The sequence below is a fragment of the Aotus nancymaae genome, unplaced genomic scaffold (assembly GCF_030222135.1).
Source record: "Aotus nancymaae isolate 86718 unplaced genomic scaffold, 86718_ANA_hifiasm-v0.15.2.pri h1tg000029l, whole genome shotgun sequence".
In the NCBI taxonomy this organism is placed as follows: domain Eukaryota; kingdom Metazoa; phylum Chordata; class Mammalia; order Primates; family Aotidae; genus Aotus; species Aotus nancymaae.
In genome coordinates, this window is record NW_026988442.1 from 7,887,084 (window position 1) to 7,904,109 (window position 17,026).

General features: G+C 48.7%; 1 protein-coding gene across 5 annotated transcripts in view; it reads right to left on the reverse strand.

Moving 5' to 3' along the window:
- MAVS (mitochondrial antiviral signaling protein) overlaps nucleotides 1–17,026 on the reverse strand; it is a 41,419-nt gene that overhangs the window by 10,303 nt on the left and 14,090 nt on the right. For 2 of the 5 annotated variants that reach the window (XM_012455378.2, XM_064382268.1), the window contains exons 2-3: nucleotides 2,926–3,109; nucleotides 353–527 (exon numbers count right to left, since the gene is read on the reverse strand). In XM_012455378.2, the coding sequence (XP_012310801.2) occupies nucleotides 353–527; nucleotides 2,926–3,042 (292 nt within the window). In that variant the 5' untranslated portion in view covers nucleotides 3,043–3,109. Of the gene's footprint in view, nucleotides 1–352; nucleotides 528–2,925; nucleotides 3,110–8,219; nucleotides 8,268–8,423; nucleotides 8,485–8,650; nucleotides 10,012–17,026 lie in introns of those variants that run through there. The other 3 variants (XM_012455376.3, XM_012455374.2, XM_012455377.2) reach the window with 3 other exon arrangements.

Genomic DNA, 17,026 nt, shown 5'->3' on the forward strand with positions numbered 1-17,026 from the left:
AGGAGACCCCATGTGCTGGGCATACGGGAAGTGCGAAGCCCAGGTCAGCACTCAACATGCATCTTCCCACAGTGTCACCCACTGCAGCTCCCCTTGGCAGATGCTGCCGTGAGCTCCATTTTACAGAGAAGAGGCCTGAGGCTCAGGGAAATTTAGAGACTTGGCCAAAGGGACACAGCTAGTAAGTGTGAAGCCTGGATCTACACCCAGGTTTATCCGTTGCTTCAGTGTGACAAGGAGGATGTACAGAGAAAGGGGAGAAAAGGCAGGAGGTACAGAGAGAGGGGAAGGGAAAGCAGAGGCCAAGGAGCAGGCCGGGGGTCCAGAAGGAGAGCCAGGACAGGATGCTCACGAGGCTGGTAGCTCTGGTAGACACGGGTCACTTCGTCCGCGAGCTCAGACAGCTCACAGGCCCTCAGCGCCACAATGAAGGACTCCACCCAGCCGGGTCGCCGCTGAAGGGTACTGAAGAGATGCCAGAGGGTGTCCCGGTTCCCGAAGAGTGTGCAAGTGGCCCGCAGTCGATCCTGGAAGATACAGTGCCACTGTCCTGCTCAAGCCAGGCAGCCCCAGCTGCTTCCCTACACAGAATGAAGCCACAGCGGTGGTGGGCAGGGGGGTGCCAAGAAAGCCACAAGAGCAAGGTGGCCACGTGAAACTGGATCAGAGCCCAGGACAAGGCCAGGTATGGAGTGAGGAAGAGCAATTAGCAGCAATAGCTACTAAAGAAACCCGCAGCCGCCAGAAAGTAGCAGTTACTATTTTCCGAGCTCTCTGTTAAGGGCTTTGCATGCATCATCTTATTTAATGCCATTATCATCCCCACTTTACTTAGCAGAAGCAAAGTACTACAGCAAACATCTTACAACAGTAGGGCAGGAATCCAGAGCCAATTAATCTGATACAAAAACCTTGGGTTTATATGGCCCCCAGGGCAAAAAGAAAGCTTTGGATTAGGAGAGAAGGAAAAGGTAGATAGCAAAAGTATGACGAAGGGGTGAAAGAAGGAAAGAGAGGGGCCAAAAATAAGAAACAAGGAAGCTGAGAATGCTGGGGAGATTCTGGGCAGATGACAGTAGCTGCAGTTTTTGTTTGTTTGTTTGTTTCTTTTTTTTTTTTTGAGACAGAGTTTCGCTCTTGTTACCCAGGCTGGAGTGCAATGGCGCGATCTCGGCTCACCGCAACCTCCGCCTCCTGGGTTCAGACAATTCTCCTGCCTCAGCCTCCTGAGTAGCTGGGATTACAGGCACGCGCCACCATGCCCAGCTAATTTTTTGTATTTTTAGTAGAGACGGGGTTTCACCATGTTGACCAGGATGGTCTCGATCTCTTGACCTCGTGATCCACCCACCTGAGCCTCCCAAAGTGCTGGGATTACAGGCATGAGCCACCGCGCCCGGCTGTTTCCTTTTTTTTTTTTTGAGACAGAGTCCTGCTCTGTTGCTCAGGCTGGAGTGCAGTGGCGCAATCTCAGACTATATATATATATGTATATATATATAGTCTGGGCATGTTGAGTCACACCTGTAATCCCAGCACTTTGGGATGCTGAGGTGGGAGGAGCTCTTGACTCCATGAGGCATAGGTTGCAATGAGTTAAAATCGTGCCACTGCACTCCAGCCTGAGTGATAAAGCAAGACTCTGTCTCGAAAATAAAAATAAAAATCAGGCCGGGCGCGGTGGCTCAAGCCTGTAATCCCAGCACTTTGGGAGGCCGAGGCAGGTGGATCACGAGGTCAAGAGATCGAGACTATCCTGGTCAACATGGTGAAACCCTGTCTCTACTAATACAAAATATTAGCTGGGCATGGTGGCGCGTGCCTGTAATCCCAGCTACTCAGGAGGCTGAGGCAGGAGAATTGCCTGAACCCAGGAGGCGGAGGTTGCAGTGAGCCGAGATCGCGCCATTGCACTCCAGCCTGGGTAACAAGAGCGAAACTCCGTCTCAAAAAAATAAAAATAAAAAAAATTAAAAAAATAAAAAATAAAAAAATAAAAATCAGCCTGGCCAACATGGTGAAACCCCGTCTCTACTAAAAATAAAAATACAAAAATTAGCCAGGCATGGTGGCACATGGCTGTGACCCCAGCTACTCAGGAGGCTGAGGTGAAAGAATCACTTGAACCTGGGAGGTGGAGGTTGCAGTGAGCTGAGATTGCACCATTGCACTGCAGCCTGGGCAACAGAGCGAGACTCCATCTCAAAAAAATATTAAAAAAAGAAAATCAAACCCACAGAAAATATTTACTACAAAACAAGATATCCCTATAATCCCCCAAATACAAGAGGGAGGGGCAAACCCCAAACAGACCTGCATACTGATGTGATCTGTGTGGAGGATGCCAGAGACAGCAATAGGGCTCCTGAGAAACCTGAGGACAGGAGTCCCCAAAAGAGCCAACAGGTTCCCTCTGGAGCACAGGGGTCCAATCTGAGAACAGCAGCTACAATGAATGGGGAGAGATTGTGCCCTCTTCACCAGCTAGCAAGTGCCAGGGCTAGAGTGACCTGGCTCCTGCCAGCTCTCAAACCTGAGTCCCAGCTCCCTGCCAGGACAGGGCCCCATGACAAGGAGAATGGAATCAAAACTGAGCAGGACAAGGCACGGCAAGAGAGATGAAGGAAACAGAAGGTTCTAAAAACAGTGGGCAAGTGGACCAGAGCCAGGAAATCTCAGGAGCCAGCACCATATTTCTGAGCAGTTCACAAAAGCAACACAAGGGGGAGCTCGGTGAAGTCACCAACGCCACCCTGAGCCACACTTCATCCAAAAGTTAGAAAATCAGCAAGGACAAGGAGCAAGACACAGCAAGAGGGAGAAGGAGCCGGCTCTGGCTTGGGGGAGGAACCAGGATGGGGCTGAGCTTTGGATTCCACAGCCCTGTCCCCAGGCCAGTGTCTGGCTGTCACTTTGCTGGCTCACCTGGTCTCTTGCTGTGAGGCAGGGCAGGTAAGGCAGAATCTCTACAACATCCACATTGCAAAAATTGCTGAAATGTCTGCAGATATACTTATAGGTTTTGTCTTCAGCAAAAGGCATTGCTGCTCAGATTCTGGAAAGAGGGCTCTGACCCCATGAAGGGTGGATGGACTGACAGGAAACGAGACTGGAAGAAAACAGATCACATATTACACACGGTTGGGAGTGGGGCTGGACAAAAGGGAATTATCTCTCAACTTTTTGGAATTTTTGTTTTCTTTCATCTTTAAATCTTTTTTTTTTTTTTTTTTTTGAGACAGTGTCACCCAGGTTGGAATACAGTGGTGCAATCTCAGCTCAATGCAACCTCTGCCTCCTGAGTTCAATTGTGTCTCCTGCCTCAGCCTTCCAAGTAGCTGAGATTACAGGCGTGCACCACCATGCCCATCTAATTTTTGTATTTTTAGTAGAGATGTGGGTTTACCATGTTGGCTAGGCTGGTCACAAACTCCTGACCTCAAGTGATCTACCCACCTCGGTCTCCCAAGATTTGAGATTACAGGTGTGAACCACCACGCCCACCTTTTTTGTTGCTGTTGTTAAGAGATGGGGTCTCACTCTGTCACCCCGGTTGGATGCAGTGGTGCAATCATAGCTCAGTGCAGCCTCAAACTCCTGCGTTCAAGCAATCCTGCCGCCTCAGCATCCTAGGTAGCTGAAATGACAGCTACTTGTGCCACTACACCCAGCTAATTTTTAAAATTTTTCTAGAGACAGGGTCTTGTGATGTTGCCCAGTCTGGTCTCAAACTCCTGGCCTCAAGTGATCCTCCTGCCTCAGCCTGTCAAGTAGCTTGGATTGTAAGTGCCAGCCACTGTGCTCAGCCATCTTTAGTTTCTTTAAACATCCTATTTTATTACTGCCTGGGTCTCTCCAAGGTTCGTGCAGAATTTGCTAAAAATGAATTGATGACCAGCAGCTACTAGAGAAGCTAGGGCAGGAGGATCTCTTGAGCCCAGGTGTTTGAGGCCAGCCTGGGCAACACAGCGAGACCCCATCTCTAAAAAAATAAAAATAAAAATAATTGATGACCAAAAAGAATAAGATCCAGAATACCTAGGACCCATTTCTGTCCTGTAGGTTGGTCAGCATTGGGGAGGTCTGCACGTACTCCTAGCACATGTGGTGGAGGGATCTGTATGTAACTATAGTTTCGGTGCCTATGAATGTTCTGGCTCTCCTCCTGGCTCTAAGGCCCTCGAGCTGATAAGCAAGAGGGCTGTACCTAAAAGTGCAACTGCTTTGGGACATACTGAAAAAAATTAAAAGTGAAGCCCAACATGATAATAATAGGATCATCCTACTTTAAAGAAGAAAATGAGGTATGCTTGCTAGTTAGTAGAAGAGCAAAGAACTGAGATCTTCAGGTCATCTTCTTTCCATGACATGGCTGCAGGCCTGCCATTAAAGCCTGCTACACATACGTTCTCTCTTTTTTTTTGAGACAGAGTTTCACTCTTGTTGCCCACGCTGGAGTGCAATGGTGCAATCTCAGCTCACCACAGCCTCTGCCTTCTGGGTTCAAGAGATTCTCCTGCCTCAGCCTCCCAAGTAGCTGGGATTACAGGCATGTGCCACCATGCTAGGCTAATTTTGTATTTTTAGTAGAGACGGGATTTCTCCATGTTGGTCAGGCTAGTCTCAAACTCCAGACTTCAGGTGATCCACTCACCTTAGCCTCCCAAAATGCTGGGATTACAGGCATGAGCCACTGCGCCCGGCCCACATACATTCTTAAGATGGGAGGCTGAGTTCCATGCCTTGAATTCACTGTGTGTCCTGGGCAAGTTACCAGTTTCCAGACTTTTCCTCACCCTTTAAAATGGCTCAGATAGCTCGTTTTGACAGTACAGTAATTCAGTCTTATAAGTCTATTTTTTTTTTTTTTTTTTTTTTTTTTTGAGACAGAATCTCCCTCTGTCATCCAGGCTGGAGTACAGTGGTGTGATCTAGGCTCACTGCAGCCTCCGCCTCCCAGGTTCAAGCAATTCTCCTGCCTCAGCCTCCCAAGTAGCTGGGATTACAGGAGCCCACCAACACGCCTGGCTAACTTTTTTGTTTGTTGTTGTGAGCCACCGTGCCTGGCCAATTTTTGTATTTTTTAGTAGAGACAGGGTTTCACTATTTTTTCCAGATTGGTCTTGAACTCCTGACCTCAAGTGATCCACTTGCCTTGGCCTCCCAAAGTGCTGGGATTACAGGTGTGAGCCACTGTGGCCGGCCTAAGTTTAAAATTTTTAAGTGCCAGCCGGGTGCGGTGGCTCACACCTGTAATCCTAGCACTTTGGGAGGCCAAGGCAGATGGATCACCTGAGGTCAGGAGTTTGAGACCAGCCTGGCCAACATGGAGAAACCCCACCTCTACTAAAAATACAAAAAAATAAGCTGGGCATTGTGGCGGTCACCTGCAATCCCAGCTATTCAGGAGGCTGAGGCAAGAAAATCGCTTAAACCCGAGAGTCGGAGATTGCAGTGAGCCAAGATCACGCCATTGCACTTCAGCCTGGGCAACAGAATGGGGCTCTATCTAAAAAAAAAAAAAAAAAAAAATTTAAGTGCCTCAAATATAAGCAATTGCTACCAGTTGTTTATGTAGGAGTTACCACAATTTGCAATTATAGATGTTTTTGCTTGTTTCTTTTTTGCCTCCCCTATCAGGGAGTGCTGCAGGGAATAAAAGAGACAAGGTCTGTGCCACATCCAATTTATATTCTACTGGTGTGGGACAAATAACGGATCAGTAAATTCTTACCTAAATAAGAATTCCAGATAGCAATAAAGGTTCTAAAGAAAATAAAGCAGGTAAAGAGACACAGCCCCTGGAGACAGGCATGCTTCTTGAACTAGGGGGTCAAAGAAGCCTTTCTGAACTAGTGTTAAGAACACAGCCGAGCTGTTCTCAGGCTCTGAGAAGATTGGTGTTTTTGGCAGAGGGCATGGTAAATGCAAAAGTCCTAAAATGGGATGAACTTGGCATGTTTGAAGAATAGAAAGCAGGTCAGTGTGGTCAAGGTTAAGAAAGCTAGGGAGAGAGGCAGAGATGAAGGTCAAGGAGGTGAAAGCGACCACTCATGTAGGGTGCTGTAGGAAAGGACTCTGGGTTTTAGTTGGAGTGAAACAGGACCCATTGGAAGGTTCTGGCAGGGAAAGAAGAGGATCTGATTTACATTAAAGACTTCTCTGACAATTGTGACAACTCTGGAGGGGCCAGGATGAAAACTGGGAGACCAGTCAGAAGGCCACAGCCCAAGAGACAGGATGCTTATGGCCAGGATGGGAACCACAGAGTTGGCAGGAGGCAACCAGATTCCTGGTGTTTTGAGGGTGTAGGAGATAAGGAAGAGAAAAGAATCAAGGATGACTCCTTAGGCACTGGGTGGATGGCAGGTGCCCTTTTACCAGACCAGAGAAGCCAGGGGAGGAGGAGTGGCTCAGAAGGAACTTCAGGACTCAGTTCTGAACAAGTGAAGCTTGAGATGCTATTGGATTCCCAGTGGGTTGTCAGGGAGGGAAGGAGGCAGAAGAGGACCAAGTGGGCATCAGGCAAGCATGAGACCTCTAGGAGGCAGTGCTGCAGAGCAGACAGCACCTAAAAGCTGCTGGGCCACCAAACCCTCCTTACAGGGGAAAGAGTCTTGTCACTGGCCTCAGAGTCTCACATGCACAACTTGCTTTGCCAACCACCAGGCACTGCTGCATTCCTTGTGGGCCAAGTGCAAATGACAGTTAAGGAGGATCAGGAAGGTGAAGTAGGGGTTCTCTGAGCCTTCAAGAAAAGAGCAAAGTGCTGGGCGTGGTGGCTCACGCCTATAATCCCAGCACTTTGGGAGGCTGAGGCAGGAGAATCACTTGAACCCGGGAAGCAGAGGTTGCAGTGAGACAAGATCATGTACTGCACTCCAGCTGGGGACAGAGTGAGACTCCGTCTCAAAAAAAAAAAAAAATGAGCAAAAACCAACTCTGTGGCAGTTAACAGACCCCCTCATGCCTGTAATCCCAGCACTTTGGGAGGCCAAGGCAGGCGGATCACTTGAGGTCAGGAGTTCAAGACCAGCCTGGCCAACATGGTGAAACCCTGTCTTTACTAAAAATACAAAAATTAGCCAGGCATAGCATCAGACACCTGTAATCCCAGCTACTTGGGAGGCTGAGGCATGAGAATCTCTAGAACCCGGGAGGCAGAGGTTGCAGTGAGCTGAGATCAGGCTACTACACTACAGCCTGGGCAACAAAGTGAGACTCCATTTAAAAACAAACAAACAAAAAAAAAACCCGTTTCTCCTTCCTTTCTCATGGCGCCAGCCAGGTACCAGGAGGCAATCAGATGAGGCACTCTAGCCTCAGCCTCTACAACACACATGGAGGGGAGGGGATGATGTAGCCCAACCAAAAGGAAAGGAAGCCCACGTCTGTTCACATTTATTGAGGGCCAACTGTAGACAAGCACATCTTAAGGTTCTTTTAGTTAATCCTTCCCCAATCCTGTGACAGGGGAAGTGATGCCAAGGTACACAGCTGGCCAGAGGCTAGCACAGGATTTGAACCCAGAATCTGCTACCTCACTGCAGCTGGTCATACACCTTGCAGGGCACAGAGACCTCTGCAGCAAGTGAGACCTACACAGCCACCTGCCTTCAAGCCCAAAGAGGGCCCAAGGTCACTTGTAGGGAGAGGCTGAGAGTGCACTTGGGAAGAAGCAACATTTAATCCAGACATTAACCCTGCCCTCGCATTGCGGCCACAGGTCTCAAGTGGTTGGCTGTCCTCTAGATAGTTTTGAGGCTTCACGACTTCCATACAGAGAATGCCTTCTTCGTTGTTTTGGTTTGTTTCATTGTTTTCCTGGGACCTCTTTCCCATCTGAGAAGGAAGGAGGTGACAGAGTGTTCTCGATGCAGCAAAGTTTCCGACCTGATTGTCCAGAGGCTCTGAGTGCGTCCCGGAAATAAATACCCACCCTCCCCAAAGGGACAGGCCTCACAGCCTCGGATCGGATTTCTGGGCGAGACCCAGGTCCGCGGAGCGCGGGGAAGCTGTTCTGAGCTGGTGTCGCCGCCGAGAACTGTCCACACCCAGGGGAGGGCGGCAGTACTCGAGCCCAAGGCGTGGCCAATGGCGGCTCGGCCCCACCTTAGAGTCACCCTGGGCCTGCGGGCAGCAGGAGGTCAGCGGCCGCTGCCCGTCCCCTTCCGGCCCTACCGTTCCCCCAGACAGAGCAGACGCCCAGCGCCACCTACCCCTTTTCCCCGGTGCCGGATGCGGCGCTTGGAGCCCTCAGTGTTCCCGAACCCCGTGCGCCTCAGGGCCGGCTCCTCCCGAGCCCCGCGCGCCCCAGACCCAGGGCGCCCCGGTAGACTCGGTCCTTCCGCTGCAGCCACCTTCCCTAAAGGCGTCCGTGTGTACTGAGCAGAGAAGACCAAGCGCCCCAGCGGCGATCTTACCTCGGGTAGCCCCGGTCCTGCGACCTGGCGACCGCCGCCCGGGGCCTACGACCCTCCCCGCAGCGAGGGGGCGGGGCTGGCAGGGCGCGCGGCAATTGGCCACCCGGAGGGGCGGGGATTCCCGGCAGCGCGTGATTGGCGCTCCGCTCAGGGGCGGAGCGGCGGGGGCGGGCACTGGGCCTTGGTTTGCGGGTTGGGACACGCTGGACTAGGCTCGGAGAACCGACCTGATTTCCTGGTGGGGGCGCGGGAGAGCGGATTGTTTTCTTCCCTTGTTCGTCTCGAGCAACTTCAAGGGGAAGTCCAGTGTCCGGCCAGAAACCAGGCAGGCGGCCTGCCTCGGAGTCATTGGCGGGCTGAGAATTCCATCCCCACGCTTCCCAAGTGAAGCAGCCCCTCCTTCCGCCAGGAGCTTTGAGGGGCGAGGATCTTCGTGTCGTTCTCTCCTGCATCCTCATGGCCTGGCATACAGTTAGTGTCCAACAAACGTTGAGTGACGCTGAAGTCACAGGGGCAAGGATGCCTAGCCGAGAGACGTGCACGCTGGGCCTGTGGGAACGGGAGCGGGCGAGGGAATGCAGGGTGGGTAGGCGCAAGGCAGGCACGCCAAATTGGCTGGCGGGCAGGCTGGGTGTGGGTTAAGTGCTGCGTGGGAGAGGCCTCTTCCGCCCAACGGTAGGGGGCGGGTACCTCCCGCAGTTCCTGCCTTCTGCCTCGCCCTTCCCCTGCTGGGGCAGAGGCCAGCACTTATTGAGCACCTACTGTCTTCCAGGCACAAGGCTTAAAGCCTTATTCTTAGAGTTCATTAAATACGCTCACAATAATCAGGTAGAGTAGGTTTATTCTTCCTGTTTTAAAGAGAGTTTAAGAGATTTGTAAAAATGACAGTTGTTACTGAAGTTAAACGTATGCTAATCCTATGACCCAGCAATTTCGCCCCTGGGTATATATCTACCTAGAAACATACACCTAGATAATGTTTGTACTGACTTATTCATGATAGGCAAAATCTGAAAACGCAAATGGTCATCAGCAGGAAAACAGACAAACTATGGTGTAATCACGCCGTGGAATAGTATACGGCAGTGAAAATGAACAAACTATTGACACACAGACATAGGAGGATCTTCCCACAGATGAATGGGCACCAGCAGCTAAACAGTGCTTAGTGAATGGAACCAAACACTAAAGAGCACATTCTGTCTGCTTCCAGTCATATAAGGTTCAAAAACAGACAAAACTAATCTACATAAGTAGAAATTAAATACTGGTAATTTCTGGGGGATGTCGATTGGGGGAGGGGAGGGATGCACACCTTCTAGGGGAGTGGAAATATTCTACATCTTGATGTGAGTGGTGGGTACCAGAGCTTAAGCATATGTAAAAATGCATTAGCTGTACACTGAAGGTCATGTGTTACTATATACTGCAATTTTAAAAAAGAAGACTTACAGATGCCTAAGTACAGGCTTGACTCCAAAGCCAGTGTTTTGAGGCGGAGTATCACTCTTGTCACTGAGGCTGAAGTGCAATGGCACAATGTCTGCTCACTGCAACCTCTACTTCCTGGGTTTAAGCAATTCTCCTGCCTCAGCCTCCTGAGTAGCTGAGATTACAGGCCCACGCCACCACCCCCGGCTAATTTTTGTATTTTTAGTAGAGGGGGTTTCTCCATGTTGGCCAGGCTGGTCTTGAACTCCTGACCTCAGGTGATCCACCCGCCTCAGCTTCCCAAAGTGCTAGGATTACAGGCATGAGCTACCAGGCCCAGCCTCAGATGAGGTTTTAATTAGTGTACTTTATAGCCCTGTGGATATTTCACAACCTTCAGCATTTTCAAAGTGTGCTTAATTACACCTGAACTGTAATAAAACCAGCTCTGCCTAGTTTAGCCAAGAGGGCATAAATGTTGATTAGTTCAAGAATCAATCCTGCCTGCTCCCCACTGTGCTCTAGCAGCTTCATATCTAATTCTTTGAGGAAGAACATTGAAAGTGTGGGGGTGGGCTTCCAAATGCGGCTATCACTCCTTTCTTTGCTGGACCTCAAAGGGCATTAAAACAATCCCACTGCGCCGGGCGCGGTGGCTCACGCCTGTAATCCCAGCACTTTGGGAGGCCGAGGCGGGTGGATCATGAGGTCAAGAGATCGAGACCATCCTGGTCAACATGGTGAAACCCCGTCTCTACTAAAAATACAAAAAATTAGCTGGGCTTGGTGGCGCGTGCCTGTAATCCCAGCTACTCAGGAGGCTGAGGCAGGAGAATTGCCTGAACCCAGGAGGCGGAGGTTGCGGTGAGCCGAGATCGTGCCATTGCACTCCAGCCTCGGTAACAAGAGAGAAACTCTGTCTCAAAAAAAAAAAAAACAAAACAAAACAATCCCACTGCCTGACTAGGTGGTTCCCTGTCACCTGTCAACAGCTTTTTTTTTGAGATGGAGTCTTGCTCTGTCGCCCAGGCTGTAGTACAGTGGCACGATCTCGGCTCACAGCATCCTCCGCCACCTGGGGTCAAGCCATTCCCTTGCCTCAGCCTCCTGAGTAGCTGGGACTACAGGTGTGCACCACCATGCCCGGCTAATTTTTTTGTATTTTAGTAGAGACGGGGTTTCACCATATCGGCCAGGATGGTCTCGACCTCCTGACCTCATGATCCGCCCACCTCAGCCTCCCAAAGTGCTGGGATTACAGGCATGCACCACCATACCAGGCCCTCAACAGCTTTTATAAAAATTTAGACAAAGAACACAACATGCTTATGGTATTCCTATCAAAAGCTCATGATCTAAAACTACTCATAGGGAAACAGTAAGCAAACCCCAAATGAGGGACATTTGACAGCTGTCCTGTCCAATACAGTGGCTACTAGCCACATGTAGCTATTTTAATTAAAATTAAATAATTCTTAGAAGCCGTTTCTGAGCCCCATGAGCCACATTTCAAAAGCTATTTTCATGTAGCTAATGGCTTCATAGTGGGCAGCACAAACAGCATTTCCATGATTGCTGGAAGTTCTATTGGATAGCACCGCTCTGCAGAGTAACTCTTCAAAAATTTCAAGGTCAGGAAAGACAAGGAGACTGAGGGACTGCTCCAGAGAAAAGGACACCAAAGTGACATGACAACTGAAGGCAATATGGGAACCTGGTTGGATCCTGAAACAGAAAAAGGACATCAGGCAAAATCCGAATAAGGCTTTTGGGTTAGTTAACGATAATCTGTCAGTGTTAGGATCATTGCACTGGGTTATGTAAGATGTAAACATTTGATTATTTTTGCAACTATGTTGTAAATCTGAAATCATTTCAAAATTACAAAGTAAAATAAATCATCTTTGACCCTATCTGGCTATTTATATTATCTTTTATTTTTAGTGCGTCCCACCCTATTTCTTGGGTGTAATTCATTGATCATTGTCAATTTATTAGGAGAAGAACAAGTCCAGAGAGTGATCTATGCCCTAGGCTGCCCCCATTGAGGGCCCTGGAGCTGCCCCCTGCCCACTAAAGCTCATCACAGACAGGCCCATGTCTCCAGGCCTCCCAGGGAGGATGTGACCCATACATGATGACTCAGCAACTACTAGCTCATGTTTTCCCCTAGAGAGCAGAGGTCAGGCCCAAAGATAGTGCCAGAGAGCCCCAAACATGGTCATGTTCTCAGGTGTGAGTCCTTCAGGGAACTGAGACTAAAAACATAATCCCCACCTTTATTAATTCATTTTGAATAATATTTTAAACAGTTATTCTTTATTTTTTATTTATTTTTAAAATAAACAAAGGTCTCACTACATTGCTCAGGTTGGTCTTGAACTCCTGGGCTCAAGCAATCCTTCTGTCTAAACTTCTTGAGTAGCTAGGACCACAGGCAGACTCCACTGCACTTACACAGCTATTCTTTAAACTGTTCAATTTGTTCAATCTGTCAACTTATTTACATATATATATATATATATATATATACACACACATATATATACTTTTTACAGCTAATGTGGGGAAAACAGAAATATTTGATGAAGAAAACCAAAATCCATATTCATAATGCCACCATCTACAAAGATTAGCCAGGCATGGTGGCAACATCTGTAACCCCAGCTGCTCAGGAGGCTGAGACAGGAGAATTGCTTGAATCCAGGAGACGGAGGTTACAGTGAGCCAAGATCATACCACTGCACTCTAGCCTGGGTGGCAGAGCGACATTCCATTTCAAAAAAAAAGAAAAAAACCATAATGCCACCATCCAGGGGTGACTGCTGGTGACACTCCAATGACTTTTTAGTGTTTTTTTTCCTACAATACAGAGTCTCCAAGTCCTCTGGCTTCCTGGGGTCATCCTTGCCTTGACCAGCCATGTGAGATGGTTCCAGCCATGATGTGGGACATAATAGGGTCTGCCATGAGCCTGCCTTACCTCTCAGGAAAAGGAGGGGGCTTGGCTCACTGCAGCTCCTGGGTCAGTCCCTGCTGCAGCCAGCTACCCCTCTGGGACTGTCTGGCCCTGTAGTTGGCGTAGCCCTCTCATCAGGCCTCAGGACGTTGTGTGGCTGGTTGCCTGCCACTGACAGGCTGCTTGGCAACGACATGCCTTGAGAGTTAGATATAGAGTTCCTAAAATTCACAGGCCTCTCCCAACACAGATTTCTCCCTGGTCATGTCCCTCCATACTCCCAGCTTCCTGCCACATTGCTGGTGCCCTGCTTGCTCTCAGCATCTCTTGCTGTCTCTTGTCCTAGGGCTCCTCTCCCAAAATCAGGTGTTCACTGCAGGAAGCAGAAGTCACCCTAGGTAGTACTTTGTGCATGGAAGGGTTTCGTTTTTTGAAGCATAATTTACATTCAGAAAAAAATATCAATCTTAAGTGTATGACTTGATTCATTTTTCGGGTTTTTTGTTTGTGTTTTGTATTTCACTCTGTCACCCAGGCTGGAGCGCAATGGCAACATCTCAGCTCACTGCAACCTCCAACTCCTGGGTTCAAAGGATTCTCCTGCCACAGCCTCTTGAGTAGCTGGGACTACAGGTGTGCACCACCATGCCCAGCTAATTTTTTTTTTAATTTTAATTTTTTTATTTTTAAGACGGGGTTTCACCATGTTGGTCAGACTGGTCTTGAACTCCCGACCTCAGGTGATCCGCCCACCTTGGCCTCCAAAGTGCTTGGATTACAGGCGTGAGCCACCACGCCCGGCCACTGCCCAGCTAATTTTTGTTGTTGTTTTTCGTACAGACATGGTTTCACCATGGTAGCCAGGCTGGTCTCGAACTCCTGACCTCAGGTGATCCACCCACCTCGGCTGCCCAAAGTGCTAGGACTACATGCATGAGGACTTGATTCATTTTTATCTGAGTAAATGTGTGTGCAACCAGCATCCATATCAACATCTAGAATATATCCATTTTCCCAAAAGTTCCCTAGGTTGGGCATGGTGGCTCACACCTGTAATCCCAGCATTTTGGCAGGTTAAGGCAGGAGGATTGCTTGAGCCCAGGAATCGAAGACCAGCCTGGGCAACATGGCAAAACCCTGTCTCTACAAAAAGTACAAAAAATTAGCCAGGCATGATGGCACTCTCCTCTAGTCTCAGCTACCTGGGAGGCTGAGGCGGGAGGATCAATTGAGCCCAGGAGATCGATCTGGAGGTTGCAGTGAGCCATGATCATGTCACTGCATCTCAAGCTTCACTTGTTCAGAACTTAGTTCTGGAGTTCCTTCTGAGCTACTGATCCTCCTGCCTCAGTCTCATGAGCAGTTAGGACAACAAGCATATACCATTGGCTCTTTTTTTAATTTATTTTTTGTAGAGACGGGGTCTTGCTATGTTGCACTGGCTGGTCCCAAAATCCTGGCCTCTAGCAGCCCTCCCATCTTGGACTCCCAAAGTGCTAGAACTACAGGTGTGAACCACATTAGATCTCTGACTGCTTTTTTTTTTTTTCTTTTTTTGAGACTCTTTTAGCCCAGACTGCAGTGCAATGGTGCAATCTTGGCTAACTGCAACCTCCACCTCCAACCTCCACCTCCCGGGTTCAAGCAATTCTCTTGCCTCAGCCTCCTGAGTAGCTAGGATTACAGGCACATGCCACCACACTTGGTTAATTTTGTATTTTGAGTAGAGACAGGATTTCACCATGTTGACCAGGCTGTTCTCGAACTCCTGACCTCAGGTGATTCACCCACCTTGGCCTCCCAAAGTGCTGAGATTACAGGCATGAGCCGCTAAGCCCGCCTCTAACTGCTTTTTATTTTTATTTTATTTTTAATTTTTTAAATTTTTAAATTTTTTTTTTTTAGAGGCGGGGTTTCACCATGTTGGCCAGGCTGCTCTCAAACTCCTGACCTCAAGAAATCCACCTGCCTCGGCCTCCCAAAGTGCCAGGATTACAGGCATGAGCCACCGCACCTGGCCTCTAACTGCTCTTTAACTCACATTCCCTCAGGGCAGGAACTAGAGCCTATGGTAATACCCAATCATATTTCTTTTTTTTTGAGACTAAGTCTGTCTGTCTCTAGGCTGGAGTGCAGTGGTGTGATCTTGGCTCACTATAACCTCCTGGTTCAAGCGATTCTCCTTCCTTAGCCTCCCAAGTAGCTGGGATTACAGGTATGCGCCACCACACCCAGCTAATTTTTGTATTTTTAGTGGAGATGGGGTTTCACCATGTTGGCCAGGATGGTTTTGATCTCCTGACCTCATGATCCGTCCACCTCGTCCTCCCAAAGTATTGGAATTACAGGCAAGAGCCACCACGGCTGGTTTTTTTTTTTTTGAGACAGAGTCTTGCTCTTGTCACCCGGGCTGGAGTACAATGTCATGATCTCATCTCCCCACAACCTCTGCCTCCTGGGTTCAAGCGATTCTCCTGCCTCAGCCTCCTGAGTAGCTGGGATTACAGGGATGCCCCACCACGCCCAGCTAATTTTGTATTTTTAGTATAGATGGGGTTTCACCGCATTGGACAGGCTGGTCTCTAACTCCTGACCTCAGGTGATCTGCCGGCCTTAGCCTCCCAAAGTGTTGGGATTACAGGTGGGAGCCACTGCGCCCAACCCCCTTTCATATTTCTTTCTTTTCTTTCTTTTTTTTTTTTGAGACAGAGTTTCACTCTTGTTGCCAAGGCTGGAGTGCAATGGCACGATCTCAGCTCACTGCAACCTCTGCCTCCTAGGTTCAAGCGATTCTCCTGCCTCTGCCTCCTGAGTAGCTGGGATTACAGGCACCCACCACCATGCCTGGCTTGTTTTTGTATTTTTAGTAGAGAAGAGGTTTTACCATGTCGGTCAGGCTGGTCTCAAACTCCTAACCTTAAGCGATCCACCTGCCTCATCTTTCCAAAGTGCTGTGATTACAGGCATGAGCCACTATGCCCAGCCCCCCAATCATATTTCTAAACTCTTCCAGAACACCGAGGGGAAAGATAAAATTCTATTCATTAACAGTCGTGTAGAAAGCCCTTTTTTCTTTTTTTTTTTTGAAACAGGGTCTTACTCTGGTTGCCCAAGCTGGAGTACAATGCAGTGATCTTGTCTCACTACAGCCTTGACCTCCCGGGCTCAGGTGATTCTCCCACTTCAGCCTCCCAAGTAGCTGTGACTACAGGCACATGCCACTATGCCTGGCTAATTTTTTGTATAGTTGGGGTTTCTCCATGTTACCTAGGCTGGTCTCAAACTCCTGGACTCAAGCAATCCACCTGCCTCGGCCTCCCCAGAGTGCTGGGATTATAGGCGTAAGCCACCCGCCTGGCCTAGCCAGGGTAATTTCTGAGCATAGGGCAACTTGCAGCAGGAAACTTGCAGGCCCAACACAGCTGCTTCCTTTGCCGTAACTTGTGGGTTATCTTCTGGGAAATGGCAAGCAGTGTTGGGAGTAGCATCCTTGAGAGATTAAGAGATACTGTCTATTGTTTATCTCTGCTTCCCAGGAGAAAGAAAAAGTTACCTGGTAGTGCTGCAGAGTCCCTGGCCCCACGGGCTTCCTATAAGCCCTATTCATTCATTCCTTCATTCATTCATTTGTCCAGTATATATTGGGTGCCTGTTACGTGCCAGCTGTTGGGTATAATGTAGAAAACAAAAGAGACACAACTCATGGAGGTTATAACCAGATGGAAAAAAGAAATGGCAAACTAACACACAAGAAAGAATATGTAAAGGGTGGAAAGTTGTTGAAAAAATTGGTAAAACTCTATCTGCCTCTTAAGGAAAATGTATAATTCATCTCTAGAAGGATACATCTTTCTGTGGCCCCCTTCAGTGGACAGACATCAGTGGGGAAGGAGGTCTGACTCATGAATTTCATCGTGTTCCTTGAGTTTGTAATTTCAAAGGAAAAAAGGTTTTTTTGGCTGGGTGCAGTGGCTCACTCCTGTAATCCCAGCACTCTGGGAGGCTGATGCAGGAGGATTACTTGAGCTCAGAAGTTTTGAGACCAGTCTGGGCAACATGGCAAAACCCTGTCTCTACCAAAAATACAAAAAGAAAATTAGCCAGGCTTGGTAGTGTGTGCCTATGGTCTCAGCTACTCGGAAGCTTGAGGTGGGAAAATTGCTTGAGCCTGGGAGGCGGAGGTTGCAATGAGGCAACATCACACCATTGCACT